The 18,578-nt window shown below is 36.0% G+C and overlaps 1 protein-coding gene and 1 long non-coding RNA gene across 2 annotated transcripts; both read left to right on the plus strand.

Annotated features, from left to right (window-relative positions):
- Positions 1 to 3,631: 3,631 nt before the first annotated feature.
- On the plus strand, positions 3,632 to 10,380 carry LOC136821937 (uncharacterized). Its single transcript, XM_067078152.1, has 5 exons — positions 3,632 to 4,629; positions 6,691 to 7,143; positions 7,427 to 8,561; positions 9,256 to 9,279; positions 10,218 to 10,380. The coding sequence occupies exons 1-5, from the start codon at positions 3,633 to 3,635 to the stop codon at positions 10,339 to 10,341; spliced, it is 2,733 nt and encodes a 910-aa protein (XP_066934253.1). The 5' UTR covers position 3,632; the 3' UTR covers positions 10,342 to 10,380.
- A 5,384-nt stretch (positions 10,381 to 15,764) lies between these two features.
- On the plus strand, positions 15,765 to 17,495 carry LOC136821933 (uncharacterized). The gene is made up of 3 exons (XR_010848826.1): positions 15,765 to 15,870; positions 16,349 to 16,417; positions 16,851 to 17,495. It is a non-coding gene; the product is annotated as an uncharacterized lncRNA (long non-coding RNA).
- Positions 17,496 to 18,578: the final 1,083 nt, after the last annotated feature.

The raw sequence follows: 18,578 nt of genomic DNA on the forward strand, positions 1-18,578 counted from the left end.
TATTGTTCGCACAGATACGTGGTTGATCTTAGATCACTCACACAGCTCAGCAGGGCACCATTTGAAACTATGACACAAGTACCTTATGTGCTTCACTGTGCGAACGCGTTGCGATTGGCCGAGGCCGCTCCGAAGGGACGGAAACTTACAGCTTGACTGCTCACATTAAAGCCTAATATCTAGGTTAGCTATACATCAAAGCAGTTTTGCGCGAAAAATCGCTCGTGGTTCTCTCAAAGGACATGTGCAGAAAATGGTACAAAAACGTAATTTCCACATGGATTTTTAACGTTTTCCTAACTGTTTGGAGAAACACAAATTTCCGACCGAAAAAGTCTAGTTTTTCAACCCGAGGTATTAAATTTACAAAAACATGTATTTTCACATCGATTTTTGACCTTTTATACAATTCCCAAACTGTTTGGAAAATAAAAATTTTCCCACCCAAAAAGTCATGTTTTCCAACCAGCCTTGGAGAATTGTCATTTCTACATTGGTTTTTTTTCACTTGATTTTTCAAGGGCATTGGTTTATTCTACAAAACCTATGGGTAATTTACGTTTTCCAAATCAGCTCAAGGTAATTGCTCAAATTTCCAACCTTCAATTCTTGATTGCAGCAGTCTTGAAGGAACGAGTTTTTCAAATGACCTTTTTCCGATTGTTTGGTTGGCTCCGTTGCATTTGATTGACGGAGTGTGATAGCCTTTCGATTCCATCTGTCGATGAGAGGTGGTGGTAATTTGTCCAATAGCAGTCTGATGGTCTCTGGTGAATCCAGGACGTTAGAGTGATCACAGTAGAAGGTCTGCCATTTGGTCAAATGGTTCAGGAATTCGCGAAAACCTTTAGGGTTGCTGAATCGTAATGATTGCATATTTTTTATTTGGTTGCGATATGCCGATAAGATCAGATGTGGATTTCCAAATCTCTTCTTGAGTATATCCAATGCGGAGGAGTAGCCATATGCAGACGGTAATTAGATGCAATATTTCATTGCTTCATGAGCTTCAGCTGTGGTGTACTTCATCAGTCTTGTCAGCCTTTCTCTAGGATTTGGGATTTTTGATTCATCTGCTTCCTTGAAAACAGAGATGAAATAGGCATAGTTGAGTGGATCTCCATCGTACGATTCGACGTCCACACGTGGTGCCTCTTGTTTTTTCAGTATGGCAAATAGCAGATCGTTCGTCGACAGCGGTTCAGGAGATGTCCTTTTTGGTGACGTAAGTAGCGAATAAGTCTCCATGATATCATCCATCGATGAAGCCTGAAGTGGTAAGCTTGAATGTTGAAACGGTTCGGTGTTAATTGATGTCATGGAAGGACGTGGATGTGATATCGCAGTTGGGTTCTGCTTGGCTTGATGCATGCAAAACGATGAGTACAACTTTGTCTGTTTGGAACATTGAGATGCCGCAGGTGGCTCCTGCATGGCTTGGGCATTGACGGGTGATTGGTACGTCATTAACTGACCAATGTTGAATGTCGCCTCCGGTGGCTCCTGTAAGGCTAGTTTGATTGACGATAGGTGTCTCCTTGATGGATCGAAATTGATTGATGACGCAGGTGGCTTCTGCATGGCTTGTCTAATGATTGAAGGTTGATGCGTCTTTGGTTGATCAAAGCGTGACGCTGCAGGTGGCTCCTGCATGGCTTGTCTGCTGATTGGCGATAGAGTCTTTGATGGATCAATGATTGTTGGTGCCACAGGTGGCTCAAGCTTGGCTTGACTTATGTCAGTTTGATCTTCATTCGAGGTTCTTGTACGAAGCACACCAATCCTTGCTGAAGATCAGGCTATCTGACGTTTTGGTTTTAGTTTCTTTGTCCTTTGAGCATATGGTCATATTCTTCTTCGATGAATTTTGACTCTGCGAGTAGTTCGGCTCATTTGATATCTTGTTCAAGCAGTTGATTAGAAAGCTGACTACGTCTCGATCTTGGTGGATCCTGACTGCGTGGATTTTAACAACTTGGAAACCATTGAAGAACTTGAAGAATGTGACGATCGTAAGGATTTAGGTGACCTGATGATCAAACCAATACTGGTCTTCAACCTTTTCGTGTGGGTCGAGTAGCTCGTTCAGCTCAAAGTTAATGCTGTCTCGTTGTACTGTTGAAGTCGACTTTTGATAAGACTTTGATCCAGCAGGGTTAATGTTTCCATCATAGACTTGCCTTACTTTGTGGAAGCCCGAAACAGTGTGGTGTGTCTATTAAAAATATTTAAAATAAAGTAAAAAAATCGCTAAATTCCTAATTCCGGAAATCGGTCAGTTCCGGATTAAAAGGGCCAATTCCGGAATAAGGAAAACAATGCGGAACTCTAAAGGTAAAATGGCCTTAGAGCAAACAGAAGGCAAAAGGAGGCCAGAAATAGAGTATGAAGCCAATGCGACCAAAGGAAGAAATGTAATGCCCAAAAGATACTAACGGTCTGTGACCAGAAAATAGCTAGGAAAATGACTCCAAGATCGACCAAACGAGGCACAAACCAGGTCAAAAGGTGACCAAAATACAAGGAAAATCTAAAGAATCCTAGGGAATCTAGTACCAAAATAATGTACAAAAATGGGAAAATTACAAGTCAAAAATTATAGGAAAAACTTACTGAAATATAAGCTCCAAAGCACTGTGTATAGATGGCTCCACAGGAAATACCAAAATAAATATCAAGTAAATCCAAAATGAAATCAATTCAATTTGCTCTAAAATGTTAACTATGTAAAAATTCTCCAACGAGAAGTGAAAATGGAGTTTCTACAAACTCCTAAAAACGTCTACACGTACTCATAACAATTACTAGATTGCATCCAAAAGCAAAAAAGGGCGAGATGAAAATCGAGGAAATTTGTGCATTGGAGCATTAAAAACTAATCAAGTTAAACATTAAAAGGCGATATCATACGCTAATTCCCAAATGGGAATTAGCTACCAAAACAACATACATCATACTATATACACAAATATGTGAAGTCTCTTGGGGCCAATGTTATCATGGCCACAACAATAACAATACAAATAAGCAGCAGCTAACAGCATGCTGAAAACCGCCATATTTAAAAACGAGCAATGTTTACAAATGCTTAGTTACGTCTACCTGGACTCGCGGACTGACAAAACGTTAGATTTTATTATAGCGAGTGAGTCGACCTCTAGAATATTCAAAGATGTTCTAGAAGTTTCTATAGCACTTTCGTTTTCTAACTCTTGTCTCCCGAATAGACTGGGGGGGGTCCGTATAAGCAGGTAGGAAAATTTTCTAAATTCTAATAAGCGGGGGGTGGAATATGAGGGGGTAATATGAAGACAGAATTTTTTTAACTGATGTCAATTTCAACAACACAATAGAAACTTTAACAAATGAACACGTAAAATAAGAACCAATACTAACAAAAAGGAAAATCTTAACAAGTTTAAGGTCTATCTACCCTGTAATGAAATATTAAATTATTCGAATTTAATTAACGGGGGGCTCTTAATAAGAGCGGGGGGAATGGATTTTTTTCGCTTAACAATTAGCGGGGGGGGACATCTATTCGGGAGACAAAAGTAATTTCGCTATGCAAAATTAACAAATGGAGTTCTTTTGTACAAGCACTTAATGTAATAATAAAACAATGACTTTTAATGGATTATGATTTAACCTTAGATATGACGCACGGCCAAAGAACTTTCACCGTTGATAAAACACTGATCTACACACACAACTCTGGAGTGGATGATGATGTTCATAATTACAAACCAACAAAACCCATAACAGAGGAACAAGAATGTAGACCGATACGAACTGGTCCAAGCATTACAAAGACTGTTGCCGACTTTAGAGAAAGATCGTTACAGTATTTTAAAGAAAACACAGTCGCAAGGGAGCGACATTTTCCGCCATCATTTTATCTAAAAAATCGAATCATCAGGGATTGGTTAGAAAAACTGGACGAAATGAAAATGTTCAAAGATGTGAAATTTTTGACACCTTACAATCCACGAAACCATTTGTACATCATGGGATTGGATGATAAGGATTGTGATGAAATCATAACAGCAAAACATAAATCGTATGATGACGTCATTCTGGTTGTTGATTTTGATCGTCACCTGTTGATGGTATGTTCTATCATCACTTCAAATGATCGAGAAACTCTGTATCAAGGAATACAAAAACTTAACGACATCACAAAAACAATTATCCATGTAGCCAGTGACGTCATCAAAAACAATTACGTCACCATTATGTCGGTCCCAGTTTTCCTTGACGTTGACGTGCACACTTTAAAACTATATTCAATATTCAATGACAATTTTGTTAGTTGCAGTGGAATGTTGGTCACTAAAAACGATTTAGGTTGCACACTCAAGTTACAAACCAAATTGGAAAGCTTCTGTAGAAAAGCTTCAAGTGAGATGGCATCTTTTAAAAGACAAGGTGTCTGTTCAAGAGATCCCACTCTTTTAAATTCGTTGTGCGGGCAAATAATGAGTTCAATGGCCTCCACAACACAATATCTGCCGAAGATATCGGAAAATGTTCCAGAAAAGATCGACACTATCCTTCTAAACCATAATCAAATCAACCTCATCAACGATCCAACGAAATGGAAGATCATCAAAGGACCATTTGGCTCTGGTGAGTTTTTTTTTATTTCTCAAAAATTTCTTTAATTTATTTTAGAACATATGGTTAAAATTTAGCATATGCTACCGAAACAACCCTGGTAAAAATTCTTGATAAGATCTGAAAAGATCGTTGAAGATCTTTCAAGATCTTTAACAAGTCAGAATCTTATAAAATCTTTGTAAGATCTTACAACGATTCTTAGGCAATCTTGAAAATTTTTTCCAACAAAAAGATCTTTAAAGATCTTGTAAATAAATCGTTAAGAATTGTCAAGATTCTTCCCGCATATTTATAGTAAGATAATTATTATTTCTTATTAAGTTCTTAAGTAGAATCTTACGAAATCTTGAGCCATAAAATATTTTAAGATTCTTTGCGTAACTTGTAAAGTTTTATAAAGAGACTTTCCAAATCTTAACTAACTATTATGTGCAAAGAAGCTTTAAGATTCTTAGTGGTTCTTATCAAGTTTGAGTTAAGAATCTTAAAAGCACGTAAATTTCTGGTTATGATTGTTTTTCATAAGAAGGAGTCTTTAGACTCAAGGAGAGCAATCTCTTAGGATAGTATTTACGAAACAGTTTTTGGTCAGCTTAGAAATACGGTAAGTGGTTTTTTTCTTTTGTGTGTGTGTTATCATTGACTGTACTAATGAAATAGTTGATTAATGACGAGGTCATCAGTTGAATGCTGTCACTCGAGCGAAGCTTTCGGCCCTTATTCAATAAGTGAACGGGGATAGTAGTAAAATTCCGTCAGCGACCGTAGTGCAGTGGTAGAGTCACACCACACCTCCGGCCGGGTCACACCAAAGATTCCTAAAATGGTACTTGATGCCTCTCTGCTTGATGCTCAGCAAGTAAGTGGAGCAATCCCTCCCCTACCTTCAGGTAGATAGCTATCGAAAGTGGAGCCTGCAGGTCACCTCCGACTTACTTTTACTTAAGATTCCGTCAAGATCTTGAATCACTGTAAGGGACAAGAATCTTATTCAAAACTTATAAAAGAGTCTTATCAGATCGTTAAAGATCTTGAAAGATCTTGGCACGTTCGTAGTAAGAAACTGAAAAAGAATAAGCAAAGTTTCTTGATAAGATCTTTTCAAGAACTTTTCAAGAATTTTTACCAGGGAATCAATAGTCACTCAAAAAATCCTTTGGGACATTTAATGAAAACCTAAATTCTCAGTACAAATCCCTGTAAATTCCCCTGTCTTCAAATACGATTTCAAAGCTTTAATCTAAACGGAGATGAGAAGTAGATAGTACTGATGTAAAGGTGATTTTTACTACACAATTCTCTTCGCGTAATTTTTTTGTCTTTTTTTTCAAAGTTTACAGACCGACTTACTGTCGTTTTGTATAAGTTTCCCATTTCCGGAAAAGGACCAGGACTTCAGGTAGTTGAAAAATGAGCTTCGGAAGGTAGGCAAACTCATGAGTAAGCACAAAATTTTCTGTACCTTTAGAAACAAACCCTTTCCAACCTTATGCTGTTATCCCGGAAAAGTAACAAAAATCTTTATGTGGAAATGGGAAACTTAAACAAAACGACGGTAGATTATCTTTTAATTAGCCTGGGTATCAAAAATAATCCACATTTATAAAGGCTCATTTCCATCGGCCATTTTGTATAGAAATGAACCTGTGCCTTCATTTTCATTTGTTTTCCTTTTTTTGTAATGTTATCGAAAACCCCGTGAAAATTCTGCTCAGTGACTCGGCGCGAATTAACCAATCAGATGCACTCGCATATGCAGGAAAAAAACATTCCTGTAGACCAGACAAACAAGAAGACAATAGACAAGATTATAAATAAGCTAGACTGTGAAATAGTTTACGGTCTAAACAGGCTATACAGTTCCTCTCTCTGTATTGGACGTGTATTGGCGTTTATTGAAGTTTAGGGATCTGTGTTTTTCTACGACGGAGGCGGTTAGCTTCTTTCTTTTGTCTCGGTTCTGACGGTATTTTTCTCGTCCTCAATTCTGCAATTCAAAGCTGCTTGTGGTTCAAAACTGTTTCATTCACTCAACCATCCACGTTAAAACTGTTCTCAATTACTTCTTAGGCAAAAGTGTCTCCATGTACGAGATTGCACGAAAACTTATGCATCAAACAGATCAACTTTATTATATTACCTTTGATCCATTTTCATTGGTGGATTTAAAGTTCCAAGAGGGGTTCAATAACTTATGTGACGAGGAAAAACTTGACAAGTCCAAGATCAAAGCTTTCAGTATCGGTGATGCACTAGAAGGATCAACAATCGATATTTCGGATGTTTACAATATGATGTATCCACCGCGTATCAATCTTTGTCGAGTATTGGAATATCTTTATTCTGATAATACAAAACGTGTCGGGTTTATGATCGACGAGTTCCCTGGTGATTTTCTCACAAGCAAATACGCTGAAAACCTCAAGGAAAGCCTCGTAAAGAATTTCCAAGATACGACTGTCATTCTTGCGCTCCAAAGTGTAGAAAAAAAACGAAAAGTTGTCAAATCAGGATTTTTCAGTGGTAAGTCATTTTTGAACTTTGCGTAGACCACAAAAATGTCTTATGTTATCTTTTTTTACTCATATTTCATTTTGTAGTTTGAAAAAATTGCGATAGATCCTAAGCTAATAGAGTAGACCTGTAGATCATGTCTTGTATCCTTTGATATGTTAAATGGAAGAGAATATTTTGCGAGACTTTTGCATCTACTACTTTGCTTTTTGAAGCAAGCGAACCATTCACTTCACCATGCAATATTTTACATAAAAACGGTTTTTCAATTTTTATCGAATTCCTTTTGTAGACGATGTCAAGCAAGTTGAGAGATGCGACTACCATCAAACCGGTATGAAAGTCTTCACTCTGGACAAAACAATGCGAATGGCGGTAAATATTCACCATATGATTGAAATCTTTCAGGAAGAAATCGAAAAGGAAATCGTAGACGTACCGTTGGAATACAAAACACTAATTCTACGCAGACCGTACGCACCCTCCGCCCGAAAAACAAGAGAAGCTTCCAAAGATGTCCCTCTTAAGCCTCAAGAACAGAAAGAACAAAAGCAACCGAGACCAACGGATGACGTCAGTCTCCACGATAACCCGAATCATCCTTCAACTCAAAGCGTGCGAAGGAAAACCAACATTGCCTCATTCTACGATCCAGAAAAATTGTTATCAGACATAAACGCTCAATCAGGGTCTGTTTCCAAAAAACTTTCAACTTCATTCTCTTATGTTCGTGGTCAAAGTGGTCATCAAATCAAAAGCGATTCAAAGCCCAACCTCATTTATTTAAACGACTTTAGATTCGACTTCAATAACTTTAATTCGTCTGATGCAGCTTATTTGAGTGCAATTTTAAGAAGGCTGATGAAAAAGGATGTTCAGTTAACCGTCATATGTGGTACACTGGAAGAACTAGCTATTTTGAAATATGTTTTTCAACATAATTTAGAGGTATCAGAAATAACAACATTTGCACCGTCTTTAACAGGAAAATATCCAACCAAAGCAGAGAAATGGGAGGCTTTAAAAACGGGAAAAGTATTACTCACGTGTTATAGAGGTTTCAGAGGCTGCGAAATGGACCATTGTATTTTATTTGCTAGCCCTAAAGATAACGTTCCAAAGAATTTGTACATTGAGATGCTCACTCGAGCTATCAATTTCGTGGATATAATCGTTCTTCCCGTAAAGAAATCAAGCAGGGTATCTCGTTTGATTGGAATTTTCGATAAATGGCTGCAAGCTGGTCTCGTTTCTCCTCCTACACATACTAAACGTTCAAGTACAAACATTATTTTCTCGTCTTTGGAAGAGCTAGATGTTATTGTACCACTTGATCAAACCGGCGATCATAATGTTGAAAGACAGATTCTTCAAGTCATCGAGGATAGCTCGTTATTCAATCACTCCCACATCGATGCAGCAGTAAAGTAAGTAAAATTTATTGTATATCGGTACTTCATATACAATATTCACAGTAACCCTTACAACATAAGTGTTTTAGTATATTCTCGAAAGTTTATTATTTACAACATAACCTACACTAAGTGCGTAACGTAAAATCATTACTTCTTAAAAAATCGAAGATACAGAGCACATATTGTGAGAATGATATCCTATCCCATATCATATTTTATCACCTGATAACATCACTGTAAATAACTAGTTTTGTGATACCGACGGAAGCATATACACGTTTTTTTTTTAAGAAACTAGTTTTACCAAGCAGCCTCAATGTTTCTTAAGAAATCGGCCTTTTGAGCCTTAAATGTTTCTTACGTGTTTCTAAACTTTGTCAAGCTTAAAGGACGCATGTCGATAATACAAGTCTAATTGACTAATCTACGGTACTTTCCTATCTTCTATATTGATTTTCTGACTTTCTCAAGTGTTTCTAACTGTTATGTATGTATATTTCTGGAACCTTGATTGAAAGGTTCTTAAAAAAAACGAATTAAAAAATGCTATTTTCTCATTCTCAGTCTCAGCATGTTTCTTAGATGTTTCTTAGTTTTTAGGCATTCTGAGCCTCATGTTTCTTAAAAGTGTGTTTCTTAAAAAAAAAACGTGTATTTTGAAAACGCGTTGGTTTTTAAAGAAAGTTATCTTTTCTTATTTTTTCAGGAATCTGCAACAATTCAGGACTAGGTATATTTCCAATGAAATAATTTTCAAACTGTCTTAAGGGTCATGCCCTTTTTTGCTAAGTATTTAAGGAAATGTAACTAGTTCAAACTCTACCTCTAGCCTTTGAAGATTTTAGTTACTCGTTCAAAGCTTGTAAGGTAACGAAAGGCTCCTTTACCTTTTGATTGGCGGGAAGAGTGTTGTTTATTCGCTCAAGCATCGTCATTTTTTTCTATAGCACAGAAACTACCCCTTACCTGTCTTCATGAAAAAGACTGTTTAGATGTCGATTAGTTTTGGACGTACTGTATGGAGGGTGCCTTTTACACTTCGGGACTGAATTTTGATCGCAGCGCCCTCTTATTGAAGAGAACGTGCTGGCATTTTTGGATTGGGTTCGCATTGTAAATGGTGATGTATGTACATGTAGGCGGTGGATAAATTAGCAACTAGGTTCTTTAATACCAGAATTACGCAAGCCTAACTGTGCCATGGCTGGTTGTGCATCCTCGCCAATTGTCCCAAAATTAGAGAAGAAAGGAGGTAAGCAGAATCTTGAGCAAACTTTTACCTGTCTCAAAGCCATGTCTGTCTAGGGTAAAGGGAGGCAACACTCCTTCTCACAGCCCCACTGGGAATCCTCCCCACTGGAAAAAATGGCCAAAATTTTGTCCCCACTGAAAATAGATCACCGCAAATTATTGTGCTACTTTTTCCAACTGAATTTTCAGCTCAAAAACAATAGAATTCAAATCCTCAGTCATGAGCAAAATGGGAATATTAATCCCCATTGAGTTTTGGTCCGCTTTTTTTACCCCCATTGGCTGAAAAAATCTCACCGGGTCTGTGAGAAAGGTGTGTGATGCAGGTAAAAAAGATTGGATGATAACAGTAGGAAAACACTTTTGGAAATTTCCTGCCATTTTCGAATCCCCTTTTCATCCTTTCTTGTCTTGTAGACATTTCGGATACGAACTTCGAGACACAGCACGTAATGGGATAGTGACAATCGATGGAACAAAATACGATTTTGATGGTAAGTTTATTTTTTTGGAAATGAGCACCCTTGATTTTCTGTTATGAACGGTTACGTTGTTTTCCCATTTGTTGCACTGTCAAAAATGTTGTGCATATTTTTAATACAATAATGACCGGTTAGTGAGGGCTTTACTGAGAATTATTGCCCGAGGTCAAGTAACGACCGAGCTTGCGAGGCTGTTGCTTTGACCGATGTTCAATTTTAGTAGCAATAACTTTCGCGAGTTGCTAGGGAAAGTGAATAAAAAATTATTTCAAATATCATTTTTTTCTTCAATCGAAAGAGTGATATGCTAATAAATGAAAAATAAACTATTTGCACTTCTTCCTCCCATTCCGAATCCTAGTCAGCGCGATAATATCAATAATATCGACTCTCCTAGGCTTTTAAAACTTGGAAAAAACTTTCGCGATTTTTAGAAAAATTTCATTTTTCGCGAAATTAACTTTTGCGAATTTCTTGTTTAATTTCTTACCTGGCAGAAACTTTCGCGAAAAAATGCCAAAAAAGCGAAAAACGCGAAAATTTCTGCCCTTAAAGTAGGGAACAAAAGCGAAAGAAAACAAGCGAAAAGAGATCAAAAATTGTTATAATTTCTGACGTCAGAAATATAAAAAATGAGAGAAATGATGTCAACGCATTGCATTGTTCATTTTCCTTTGAAAAAGTGACGTCACACTGAATTTTCCTAACGATTGGCAACTCTGGGCAGTGTAGGCCCGTCGTCATGCGAAAAGAACCAATTGCATTGCGCAAAAAGCCGTGTAGCCCTCTTCGAAAAAGTAACCGGTTAACAAAATGGTTTACTTTTACTTTCTTGGCAAACGTTCATATTCTCTTACTATTAGGTTCCAAATAAACAGGGGGCTATTCAGAGCAAAATAAGGGACTTCTCTTTGAAACCTATAACTATTATTAAAATTCAATAAAAGGGGGGTCCTGATGAGGTCAGGGAGGTTGGAAAATTAAAAAGAAATAAACGAGCGTTTATTTGGAACCAATGAGTAATCCTTCTTATCTTATTCTTAAGTTTAATGAGCACTTCAGTTTAATGAGCACAATCAGAATGTTTTTTGGAAGAATAAAAAATACTTTTCCAATGATACCAAAATTAGCTCATAACTCTCAGGCTACAAACTTGTACGGTACAAAAACAATAAACCTTTTCAAAAACAGTACCTTTTTTAAATCTTTAAAGACCCAAATAAGGAGTTATTTTCTTTCACGCTAATTTACTCAAATTTGACCAAATTTCGGTGTACTGTTAGGGGTCGATTGTCAAAGTCATTTTGGGCCTGAACCTCGCTCTGCTGTCTCTAACAGAAAAAGATAAAAGATTCCTACTTTTTGAGACCGGCTACAAGGGGCTCCATGTCACTTGTTGACAGTACATTTGGTCGACAGCCCAATTATTCAACATTCTTCTTCAATATTTAGATGAAATTGTCGAACAAATAAGCTGTCGAACAAATTGAAATCTCAGTTATTCATCAGCCGGTTGTTCGACAATTTAGTTGATCGACAGGAACTTTATTCCATTTCCTATTTTTCATTCAAACACCTTTTGTTTTATTGACATTATGATTTAATTATCTGAGAAGATCGGATAACGGATGGGAAATATTATTTCTTTAAATCAATAAGGAGAACGTATATACTGACAACCGTAATAGTCAAGCAACTGGTTCATCGAAATAAATCACTGACAAATTATGCAAAAACTCTGCGGTTTGATGTTTTATATGTAAATGTCAAACAAGTGAAGTTTCTGACAACTAGACGGTCAAGCAAATGAGCGTTCACTTGTTCATCGATGGCTTGTTTGGCAGTGCAGTTGTTCGACAAATCAAATGTAGTCCAAACACGTATTATCGAGCAAGTCGGATTTCTCCCTATAAAGAGGCAATATGATCGGTTAAATAGATACTAAACTATGAATAGATAATAAAGGTAGCGAAAATCTCTACAATCATGGTCGTAATATTTGAGAAAAAAGGGAAATCCAGCGGCAAGTTTTGACACGGTGGTCAAAATAGGCTTTTTTATTACCACTTACTTAATGACTTAAAACCATTATCCTGTTCTTTATCATTCTTATAGCCTGAAAATAACTTTTTTTGCCCTAAATATTTTTCAAACTATTTTCCAAAAAAAATCAAAAATTATTTTGAAAAAAAACTCATCACGTGACCGAAAAATACGTCATCAAAATTTAAACGAAAATTTGAAGTTGGTATTATGCTTAAAGCAACAATTCCAAACGATAGATCTTGACGAGTAGTGCTTAAAAATGGGGTCACTTTTACTTTCAGCTTTTGATTAACTCAAGAAATTTAGAATTAAAGGTATGACCATATATGGTAAAAAAACGAATTCCAGAGTTTAAACTGCATGTTCCCGATATACTTAAAAGCTGAAAACTGACATGAAGGAAGTTATGGTTAAAAGGAAATTTTCTATCCTAAGACTTAGGGAATTAAGGCCTTTAATTTTCTGCTAGGTCTGATTTTTTACCAAAGACGGGGGTAAAAATGAGGGCTTTCCGTTTTTGAAAATCGGGAAATCGGGATATCTAAAAATTTTCAAGACAAAAATTTTTCTTTTATTATTTTGAATTTACTTACCAAGTTTTAAGGCATTTGGATGATTCTACAAGGCTCTGTAAACCTAAACATAATTCGCTGTGTGACGTCACAGGCTTAGTCTATGTGGGCAAAATACAGCTACTTTTTACCACCGTGTGAAACCACAATCGATTTGTAAGTGATATAAAGTAGGTTTGAAGGGTAGAGTTTTAATTCTGAGTTTTAACATGAGACTTAAGTCTTAAGACCTTAGGATTTGAGGATCCAAATGTTCAAAATTGGTTCAATAAGGCTTATAATATAGCCTGGAGATCTATAAACCCGAGCCAAATTGAAATATTCGATTAAGTTTAAGAGATGGCCCAAAGTCGTTTTTCTCGCCCGAACTCCAAATTTCGAAAAACGAGGAAGTAAGCTTAATTCTCAATTGATTTCGATCATGATTGTACCCTTCCACTTAACAAGAGCTGATTTAAAGGCTGAATTTGGTACGATCATTCCTCTTTTCTTAATTCATATTTTTGCAAGAAGGGATGTGACTCTTGATATTTTGATGGAATTATATTTGCTTTGTTTGAGCCCAACAGTTGGGGTCTCGGCATGTTGGGTTTGCGAACATTTTGCGAAGTGGCCCAGTGGCCCTTACAGAGTCAATTTCCAAAGGATTTCCTAATTCATGAGTGATTTTTCAATTTTTATCAGTTTCAGTACACTTAAGGAGATTTAAAAACGTAAGACGTATACTACTAGCCAGGCACGACGCAACGGGTACGGCAGGTACGGCGGCCGCCGTACCAGATTTTCACAAAAATACCCGAAGTTTTCCTCTTCGTCGGTCAAATCGCTATAAAATCGCTTAAATTTCCTCATTCGCCGTACCAGATATAAAAAGCTTCCGTCGTGCCTGCTAGCCCGGGGATAACTAGGTCTGCGAGGTATATCAGAGCTAAAGTTTGAAAATTGACCCTTTCTGTCTTCTAGAAGGCTAACTTTGGTATTTTCGAAACTCTGTAACTTACTTCTTATAAACGATATCAAAATTGTTTTATTCTAGAACTTTGAACAAAAAGTCTGGGGTATTTTACAAAGACAATCTTTTCCAGCTGTAACCTAAGACTTATCTTGACTTATCAATTTTGTAAGTGCTTTACCCGACTCACTCGATTTTTGTCCAAATTTTTGAAAATCACGACCCATTGAGAGAGGAAATTTCAAATTTGGTGAATTTTGGACGCTTACTGAGACTCACTTTGCTTTTTAATGGTTTTTGGCATTTTCATATAATTTTTAAAAACGGAGGAAGTGAACCTTCTCATAGCACATGGAATAGGCCCTAACTTAACTTAGGGTTCACAGCGCTATGAAAAAAACTTTTAAAAACATTATATTTTTAAAAACAAAAAGGAGAAATTTCAAGCGAACGTATCATATAGTCTCTAGTAAACGTTATAGAAATTCAAGAAAGCAAAGTTCGGGGCAAGAATTACTTTAGCGTAAAAACCATAGATTTATAAAAGCCCGAAGGGCTAGATAAAGTGCTTTTGCTGAAAAGTGTGCCGAAATTAGATAGAAAATCCTACCTAAGTCACGTGACATTACAATAGAATTTCAGCGCTTGACCAGGTTTGCGAAAATAATAGCAACAATATTTTTTCCGATATTCAAGTGTAATCAAAAATCAATCGTAATCAAATGACAAATGTAACATTTTTTAACCTTATGGGAACCTTATAAATCTTGAATTTTCGAGTCATTTTGTCTTTTAAGGCCGTGATACACTTGTCAATATTAGATCAATATTCAAAAAGTGTTACTATAAATAGATCATAAATGTTATTGAGCTAATATTTCTGAGTGTAAGGTAAAAAATTTAATTTAAATGATGTTGAAATTTATGAAAGTGCTCTATTGTTCGATTATTGAGCGAGAGTTGATTTAAATTGAAATTTTTCAATTTAATTCCTTCCAGTCAATATTCAACAATAGAAAGAAAGGAAAAACTATTGATTTCGCTTATGTAAACAAACATTTTCATTCATTTTTTTCCAAGAGAGGGAGAAAAAATTCACTTCTTGAACAAAGGGCAAGTGTTTCTATTGTTTGCAATATTACCTATAATTTTGAGCAAGTGTAAGGGCCCAAATTATAATAGATCAATATTCTATGTAGTTAAGTAACTCAACCCTCGCTGGCTGCCGGCGAAGCGCGTTAGCGCGAGCGTTGAGAACTACCAGAAAACCAGCGCGTGACTGTAACAATTCTATTGGCTGTTGAATCGGAATATTTAAAAGTTGGACTCGATAACCCCTAAAGCTGTGCTCGCTTATTAATTATTTAAAGTGCGCACACTTACTAAGAAAAGAACTCTCAAAATGAGTAAAATAAAATATAGCGTGTTTAACCAATGAACGTCAACAAACTTCGAAAACACTATTTAGAAAATGGCGAACTCCTCGGAATGTATAATGTTATAAAATATGGAACTTGTAAAGGCAGTGAATGATTGTTTGAAAGTTAATGGTTATGTTATAAAGAAACAGCAGCTTACAGCAATCTCTTATATCTATCAGGGCTTTGATACACTTTGTATTTTGCCAACTAATTTTGGGAAAAGTCTGATTTACCAGGTTATTCCTTCAGTTTTCAAAAAGTTGGAAGGACAGCCTCCCAATCCCATCGTGGTTTGTTTATCACCTTTAATATCGTTGATTAAAGACCAAGTAACTTCAGCTAATAATTCTGGCTATGGACTTAATGNTTGGAAAAGTTTGATCAACAAACAATCGAAACGTTGATCGATGGAAGAGACAGATATAACGACACACCATTGCATATTGCAGCACGGTTCAACGATCATGACGTCATCAGATGGTTGTTGGCCCATGGAGCGGATCATGAGTTGAAAAACAATCTTCGTGAACGCCCTGATGAACATGAAAAGTGTGATGGTGTTACCAAAGAAATCTTTCGATCGTTTCGTTCGTCTTGGTAAGAAAAATATCAACTTTTTCACGTTTTTTTAGGGTGGGAATATTTTTAAACAATGAATTAATTTTTTTCTATTATTGCGAGAAGTATTGAAATTTTTTTTAATTTTTTAAATAGAAGTGAAAAGTTTATTTAAAAAGTCTTAGAATTTTTCAGTCGGATAAATTTTTCCTTTTCGGAGTTCGAATGAATGAAACAGATGAATTGATTTGGATATTTTAATTGAGATTTTTCATCGCATTTTGGAGCAGACATATTTTGGAGACGGTTGAAATTTGCAAATAGAGGGTTGTTTGTGAAATGTTTTCTCAGGTTGGATCAGGTCCGGTTAGCGTGGTACACGGGTACAAACTATACTTGTGAAAGCTTTTTTTGGCGAAGAAAGAAATTGTCGTTTTTTTTATTTTATCGTACAGTACGTCTCTTATGATATTGTTCAAGTGTTTCAAATATTTTTCATTCGATATTTATTTTTCAGATTGATTGATTGTTTCCATTGTTTGTTTCATCGTTTCCAATGACGTCATCGGTTCCAAATTATTTCCACGTAAGTATATTTAATCATGTATTTGGTTTCCGGCTGATTTGAAATTGCCTAAAGCCTAAATGTTTCTGCATACCGGAATTTTTTGCAAAAAGTGAATTCATTCAAAATACTTAGAAAGGAGGGCTTGGTTAGCCTGTACCAAACTCTTCTTGGTGGACTGAAAAGACCAAGGAAAATTCAATATGATGTACAGTTCAGACTTTCATGTGGCTGAGACGAATCCACGCAAGTCTCGGTTGTAAAGAGTTGAACGATTTTTAGAATTTAAGCTTCTTTAATTAGTCGATTAAATGCAATTGTTTTTGTACTCAGTGTTTTAAACTTTTCCACCACATCAGCATTCTCATTAGCCGCTTCTTAAAAAAACCATTTATTCATATTCGAGTTAACAAGTTTCGTTGTGCAAATTAACCCTCAATTTTTTTATTTTTAGATTCCCAACATGACAGCACGCATGAGAAGTTACGCCAGTCGTTTTTGACGCCGTTTCTACGAATACGTTATTTATTCATTCCGTCTCTACATTTCTGTTTGCGTTCAAACATTACTACCTTCATTTTGGCTTGTTTTAGATGTATTTTTACCACTTCACTAACTTGACTATTATTACGTCAACCGTCACTAGTTTCGGTGACGTGTCTATTCTTACGCCCTTACGTTTCCACCTTATGGATTACCTTGGTTGAATATGAAAAAAACTCATGTCACTATCGGTTTGGATTGGATCATTTCCCTTGTAAATATCCGACTCTTTTCACTAACTCCGGTGAAATTTTGTTCAGTCAGTCAGGGACAAAATTCTATATACTATTTTTAGTGGAAAACCCTGTCAACAGTGGCCTCGGTGAAAATATGAATTTTTCTAACCTTTGCTCCCACGACTTTTTTGTACGGTTTAGGTTTGACACCTCCACGGGTGAGACGATCAAGGTTAAATTATCTAAGTACTGTCAAAGTTGTACGGTCTTTTTCGGACTCATGGGCGGTAAATATTTGATGGTTTCAATTTGAAATTGTTCTTCATTTCAAGCCGATGAACATTTTTTGGTATATATACGACAAATATTTATATTAATACGGAGATAAGAATAGGGGAGGGAGAATTAATTATAAAACTTTGGAAAATTGGGGTTTTTTAATTGGAAATATAATTTATTTATTTTTATTTATAAAAAATTACAAATCGACCTTAGGCGACTTAAAGATAAAGTCTAATTTTTACAAAGAACGAGAGAGAGAGAGAGAGAGAGAGAGAGAGAGAGAGAGAGAGAGAGAGAGAGAGAGAGAGAGAGAGCAAGGGGTCAATATTTGTAGGTTTTAAGGTGTATTAGTGCATGTTTTAAGGTGTAATTTGATTTTAACGTACAGTTTTGATAATATTTAGGTACCAATGATTTAATTGTAGCATTAGTAACTTTGCAGTGAATCACTGTTCAAGATTTGCGACCAAAAGGACTATTTTATAAAAAGTTATTCAAGAAAACCATTTTGTAGGTTTTAACGGGTAAATCGCTAAAATTGCATTTTTTCACCAAGCAATAAAAATTTTCAAAATACCATACCCAGGGAAGAAATTCATAGGTAGCCTATACTCTAACCAAATCCTCACTACAAAATATTGTGCTATTTCTTCTATCCCCACTGAATTTTCTTGCTCGAAAACCATATGATTCAATCACCATTATAAAGAATCTATATCATAATACGCTTCATTCGGAACTCTCCCATTTTTGCATGACTTTTTCGTTAGAGTTTTAAGCAAATAGCAATACACGTATCTCCTATTAGCGGATTCATGTAAAAAAGTCACGAAAAACGTCGAGAACGTCTCTGATTGGCTGAAATATTGCATATACAAGCATATTTTTCAAAATGTCCAGAGTATGAGGTAATCTTTGCATGCCTCCGCCAATCAAAAGTTTGTTTACTCGACGTTTTTTCGTTACTTTTGCATGAATCTGCTAATGGGAAATAGGTGTATTCTTGTTCGCTCTTTTTCTGTATTGAACTTTCAATTGGTCAATTTTTTGCCCTAAAGTGATAGCCGTAATTTCTTTTTCTTTTTCTAATTTTCTGCTTTAAATATTTTCAAGAGCGCTTTGAAACGTGAACATTTATTCTCTTTTTCTTTTTTAAATACCTAATTTTTTTTCCTTGGTAA

The sequence above is a fragment of the Clytia hemisphaerica genome, unplaced genomic scaffold (genome assembly GCF_902728285.1).
Source record: "Clytia hemisphaerica strain Z4C2 unplaced genomic scaffold, Clytia hemisphaerica genome assembly, whole genome shotgun sequence".
NCBI lineage: Eukaryota > Metazoa > Cnidaria > Hydrozoa > Leptothecata > Clytiidae > Clytia > Clytia hemisphaerica.